The sequence below is a fragment of the Morone saxatilis genome, unplaced genomic scaffold (genome assembly GCF_004916995.1).
Source record: "Morone saxatilis isolate NCDOM2014 unplaced genomic scaffold, NCSU_SB_2.0 Contig10, whole genome shotgun sequence".
NCBI classification, from domain to species: Eukaryota; Metazoa; Chordata; class Actinopteri; family Moronidae; genus Morone; species Morone saxatilis.
In genome coordinates this window covers 9,308,723-9,315,442 of record NW_023339652.1, presented here as the reverse complement: position 1 = coordinate 9,315,442, position 6,720 = coordinate 9,308,723, and the positions used below count along the sequence as shown (strand labels likewise).

Genomic DNA, 6,720 nt, shown 5'->3' with positions numbered 1-6,720 from the left:
ACACACACACACAAACACACTTGACAGCAGGATCCATTCACTCAGCACAGTAACATAATTTCTCTCTCCATCTGTACTTCATCTCAGCTCTTTAGCCTGGTTCTCTCTTTACTGTTTGAATACAAGAATTTCAAATATCCATGTAATGTCATCTCAGGTTTTTATTTGACTTTTATTCTTTATGTGTTTAATTTAGACAGAATGGAGAGTCACTGCTTCTCTGTGCAGTGTGGAGGCTCAATATAATACTTATACATTTCTGATTGGTCTGCAGTTGTTTGTTAAAACTGTATACAAGGACACCTCTAGTATAGTTTTGATCAACAGTTTAAACACTCACTACATGCATAGCAACCACACTGACACAACCGAGCTGGCCAAACGGACCAAAGATGGGTTGACATCTTTAAAATATTTATATCCAAATCTGAATGCCAGCCTCAGTCGACAGTAGAAAACAAACTGCAGATAGGCAGATTTTTAAAACTTATAAAACTCTACATATATATGAAACATTCATTATTCAGTAACTTCATTTGTTTGAGCATCCTGGCAAACAAATGAAAGAACTAGACGTGGGTGGTTTTTGTGGAGAAAAAAAAGAAATTCTTATTGCACGCTCTTCTCTGGCAGCATCACTGCAACAATGAAAGCTGACAGTAAATCAAAGTAACTGTCACTTCTGATTCTGAGTCCTTACCTTATTTACTGCAAACACAACACACACACACACACACACTGGGGGTAATTTTTTGTGTTTCATCTCCACTGGTGTGTTCAAGATAAGCTAAACCACCTTCCTGGCTCACAACTGCAGATTTTTCACACAAACACACACACACACACACACACTGCGTATATACACTGTTCTATACATTATGTGTGAGTGCACATACTTATATGGTACATGCAGAGACACAAACACATTGTGACACAGAATAACACACATACACCCTCATACAGGGTCGTTATCAAAGTTGTAAATAGCACTGGTTACAGTATTTTCCAGTAAGGACCTGCCAGTAGGTTACAGTCCATTACGAAATACATTACTGAACATTTCCCTCTGGAGGAAAGAGGGAGACGGAAAGAGATGATGGAGTTAAGGGCTGCAGGGATCCTACACATTCTGCATCTCAGAACAACCCTGTTGCTGTATGTTATTTACTGACTCTTGCGACGCAACAACAATCAGGTTATTGCTCCAAGACTATTCTGTTGTGTCATATTACAATATGTGAACACATCTCTTAAAATCTGAACGTATGTGCAACAGCTGTTCTCTCACACTTTCTAATCCAGACTATTCTGTCAAAAGACTGTCCACACTTTCCAGACCTGCAGCAGAGCTCTTTGGATCAAATACAAGACAAATGAGGAACAGACAGAAAGAATGGAAGGAATGACGGCGATATAAGGAAGACATTTAGAGAGAAATAACAACACCAATGCTTTCTTTTTTTCTTAAAGAAATATTTAATAACTAACAGAAACAAATGTCTAAAATTTGAATCTACCTCAGTAACAGTCATGTGAAATATGAACAAAACAATGTAACCTCTGAAAGTTTTTGCAGCACTTAAAGGCTTTGAATTTACTGATTTTATTAAGGTGTTTGTATGTTTTTATTATATTACACAACTTGCAATACTATGCAGTGTGTTAAATGAGTCCACAGTGTTTTCCAATGTCTTACTGTACTATGAAACAACCCCATAGGACACATAATTTTATACAGCACCGTGTGTGTGTCAGAGTGTGTGTGTTTGTGCCTCTTTATTAGCCTCCCATGCCTGCCTACCAGACTCTTACTGTACTATGAAACAACTCCAAAGAGAGACATTCAGCTATCACTCACTGACCACATTTTAAAAAAAAAACCTCTATGGCCACATTATATGATGAAATCAGGATTTTTCTTTCTCCACAGATCCCTCTGAGACATACACACACGCAGCAAAGCACAAATACATTTATTTGACCAGCAACAGCAACTATAGGAGGATTTCAGTGCAGAACACAGAATCATGGCTGCTGATGTCAAATAAAACCTCTTTAATATAAAACACACACCTACAAAGCTTGGCCCTCTTTCATTTATACTGCTAAAGAGCCCTTAAGCAAGGCACTTCACCTCAACAGATCAGACTTTAGTTGTACAAGACAGTATCAATGTATCCTCGAGCAAACTCAAACTCATACTCAGACCCAACGTACAATGCCTTGTGTGATCACCGAAGGCAAATTATCAGACTTTTATTCAACTTCTTCCTGCACTAGTACTCCCCAATACCTGTTAACAGACTTTGATGTGTTCCCTTTTTTATCCACAACTTAGATGCAGTTTAACCAATATATCGAGTATTTATTATATTTGTTGATGTGCATATGAACACTTGAGCAGGATTTTTCATCTCAAATGAAAAATGTTGCACTAAATATTAATCACACAGGAGAGAATGTTACTCCAGTCTTCTACTTGTATTCTGTCAAGTAAGTTGTGAATAATTTCACTTAAAATAAAAAAGTAGCTTTCATATGTACAGACCAATGTTTTGAGGCCCTTCAAATTTCTGACATAGCAGGTAAGAGCTTTCGTTGTTATTTATGAAGTCCTCTTAAAATATTAAAAAACCTCACAAACCAAGCCAACTCTTTTATAGAAATAAACATATACACCTCTTCTCTGTCTTTTTTCACTGATGCATCTAATACCACGGAAGACCAATAAAAATCTCAAAATAACATAAAAATGTCCTCAACAATGCTTGGTGTGTGTTAAGAGTGCTCTCCTGTGTTTCTCTGTTACAGCTGTTCCTGACACATTTCATTCTCCAACTGTAGTACAGAATTCCCTTATTGAAAGAGACACAATCACTCACTGTTCTGATGTAATGCGCTATGGCAAATTACCTGCCTTACACACCAAGGAGAAGTGTGTATATACTGTACATGTGTGTGTGAAACTACTCATGAAGACGGAAATAAAAAGAGTCAGTATGTCAGCTGTGTGCGTGCTGGCTGGCCTGCCTCGCTCAGCAGGGAGGTGCTACCGCTAATTAATAACCAGGGTCAAACTTAGATGCGTTAGTGAACCTTTGGGCTTTTAGCATCCCAATGGGAAATCCCACTGGGAGAACTGAGCTGCGCTAAAAGCAACATGTGCTACTCATATGTGGTGGTGCCTCCACTGTCCTGTCAGTAGATCAAACCGAAACCACCCTTTTGTTAATGTGAGACCAAACTTGAAAGACGTTCAGAATTATATCATTTTAAAACTTAAAGCCACTTGTATAAATGTTCAACTTCCCAAACAAGTGACTTTGCCAGATTATCAGATCCTCCACTAGTGTTCATTGGTTTTAGTATTCAAGAAATTTGGTGAAACATGTAGATGTGCATTAGAAAAGCAAAAAAGTGAAATTTTTTGTCTTAAGAAAGACTGTATTGATTTGTGGGGGTGTGTTTTTTGTTCTTGCTTGACTTGAAGGTTGTCATGGATGTGCGATTAATGACCTTTGGGGCCTAAAAATACTGGAAACCCCCATCGTGTGATTAAAAAACAGTACCGTGGTAGGGTCAAGGGGAAAATCCTTTTATCATTCCTAAAAAAACTAAACTTTTTACTGTGCATCTTGGCAAAGCAGCAGCTTTCTTAAATCATGTCAAGAAAGAAGATAAAGAATAAAGACTGACACATGAATCATCCATATGAAAGTGATGCACTGATGGGGAGGATCAGTAACAAAGATATACTTGTAGAAGATGATAGAAAAAATGGTAGGAATGAGAGAGATGAAGGCAAAAAGCAGCACATGCAGAGAAATCATTAAATTAAGGTGAGAAGAAGTAATGATAGATAAAAAAAAATGAAAATGGAGAAAATTAAGTTTGTAAAATAAAGACTGTGGAAGAAATGATCATCAGAAGAAGAAAATGAATTGAAATCAAAGGCTGAGATGAGACGTTGAACAGATGGAGCACGAAATTCAAGAGCTGATTTCAAAGCATTCCTGTTTACACAATGAATGGACCTCATCGCGGTCACTCACACAAGAGAATGAGAAATGACTAACCCTAACCCAAAAAGAGAGGAGGAAGATCTCGGGAAAAAGAAGAGTTTCAAGATTTAATGTCAGTTAAAAAATGGAATAATGAGTATTGCAAAAATGAAAACAAAAGAATCACCAGCACCAGATCACAAACTCACGGATGAAACAAAAACAAGATAGGCCGGAAGATGAATGATGAGCACGTCCAAACGTGATTGGATTCAGATAAAGAAGACTCTCACCCTTCTGTACAAAATGGCGTGCCGAGAGAGAGAAAGAAGGCATGTGATACGTTAGGCCCAAATGCCCTCCTCATCGTCCTATTGGTTAGTTCAGTCCAACCGCAGCGTGAGTTTGGAGAAAGCAGGAAATTGTAGACAAACAAAGTAAGCACAGTAATGTTAGAAAAGTTTAATTAAAAAATATTAGTAGTTAAAACAAATATAAATAATTAGAGAATAAGTAAACTTTACACCCAAGTAGTCTCTCACTTGAACATAGTTGTTAATAAAAATAAAAGGAAGATTTAGAAATGTTATTTTAGAGCATGCATTCATCCACATAAGAGTGATGACATTAGTTTTAAGTGGTGTATGGGGGTTGGGACAATATTTGGAGGTTATCCCCAGGTGAAGGCTCACTAACCCAGGCGGAGAACTTACCTGGTCTGGGGAGGGCTTGTGATTGTTGGGCTGCTCTGAGTTTGGAGAGGAGACCTTCAGGTGGTCGTCCTCATAGTTGTCCGCCATCAGCTTCATCCGGTTTTGAGTCTACAGAGAGAGAAAGACACAGAGTCAACAATTATATCTCTTTCATATCTCACAACAAAGACAATGAAAAATTCTTTTACATGTGATTCAGCAACAGCAAATAACATTCATGTTTGAGAAAACACCACAAAGCAGTGTGTGTGCGTGATAAGAGGAAAACTATAGCCTTGAATTCCTCCAGGAGTTAATTTGCAGAGAGGAGAGTTGTTGGATGGCTGCCATGAGCTTTGCCTTTGCTAACACACACTTTATGCATGCGTGTGTGTGCGAGAGACAAAAAGAAAGACACAGATACAGAGGGAGTCAAGAACAGACAGCAAGAAAAACAACAACTGAGTTTTAAATATTAGTACTGCTATTTAAAGAGAACAATAAAGATATGTATTTGCAATTTGGAACTGCATTCACATATGCATGCACACACACACAACCTTTGACATGCCACCTGTTGTGTAGCTTGTTAACTGGTGCACAAAAATAACAGGCTTGCTAACTTGCTCCTTGGGTTAATATCCATAAAGACGAAGACAAAGACCTGTAAACCACTTCCTGTGCTGTTCACAAACACACCCTTACAGGAGCACTCTGATGTACAAGCACACTTCAACATACACTATGTAGACTTTTTTTTTCTATTTCCTCTCAGTTTCTTTGTCCTGGTCCTTATAACCTCTCCCATCTTTGCTCTGGCATCATCTCTTTGCTCTCCTCCCTAATGTCCTCTATCTTCTCCTCCTTTCCTTTCCTCTCTCCTCCTTTCTTGCTGCTCCATCTGTTTCGCATGTTATAGTTAGACTTTACAGTAGACCTGGAAAAGAGCGAGGGAGTGAGAGAGAGAAAGCAAGGGAGGGAGTCAGTCTGAATCTGTCAGTCTTGTACAATCTAAATCCCCTTAGCCTCTTACTGAGCCCCACAAGGAACAGGGGCTTAAGCAGGCCAGACTGAGGTTTTGTGTGCGTGTTTGTGTGTGTATTTGACAGAAACTGAAACAAATATGTGAATCCCAGCTCTAATATGTGTTTGTGTGTGTGTGAGCAAGAGATAATGGTGCTATTCTCAGTACGTATGAAGGACCAAAGCGTGTGTCTAGGCACAACAGTCAAGTTGAAGAGAGCCTCCCCTGGTGTGCAAACACACATTGTTCATTTCCTTGTTGTCTAAAGACAGTTAAAATAAACACGGACATATATTTAAAACAACCATGCAAAATAAACAGTTCTTCTTGGATCCACATGAGTACAGACACACAACATTCTTAAAATGTAAACTGCCATGTGCACAGTGAAAAAAAGGATTACACCAAAAATATGAAAAGTAAATCTAAAAATACTTAAATCTTGAAATAATATCCAGATACCACCTCTCAAATATGGAAGAATCTCTGGTCTGCATGGTGTCAAAGGTCAGCTTACAACATGTGCTGCAGGACCACACAACTCCTTCACAAATTTTTCTGGAATGAGTGTGAAATGCCAGCAGAAACAGAGACTACACAAAGGTGTTGCTTCAACTACTCTAACAATGCAGAGACAGAGCTGGAATAAATAAAATCACGTTCATACAATGCCGGGAGCACCAAATTGTAAATAATATTGAGCACAGCACATTTGCAAGTCATGGTTCACCTTTGATGAACTTTGACATACAAATTTAAACAGTAACACACACAAAAAAGTAGTGTCTTGTTAGGAATGGAATGGAATGTTCTGTCCGATTACCTTGTTTAAAATTGTTCTGATTTCAGAGCTGCATAGGCTGAACACTCGGAAACGTCGGAAGCTTTAATTAATGGGTTGACACATCAGACCGAACACCAAAAGTTTATATATTACATTTGGCCACAGTATGTCATTAGCTAGTGGGATAAAATGGTGCAGGATTGGGACGTGATCCCATTC

At 38.5% G+C, this 6,720-nt stretch overlaps 1 protein-coding gene across 1 annotated transcript in view; it reads right to left on the bottom strand.

Annotated features, from left to right (window-relative positions):
• Positions 1–6,720, bottom strand: part of LOC118337106 (ELKS/Rab6-interacting/CAST family member 1-like) — a gene marked incomplete at its 5' end in the record, with an annotated part of 101,901 nt that overhangs the window by 18,191 nt on the left and 76,990 nt on the right. The window contains 1 exon segment of the mRNA XM_035673973.1: positions 4,715–4,822. Coding sequence (XP_035529866.1) covers positions 4,715–4,822 — 108 coding nt within the window.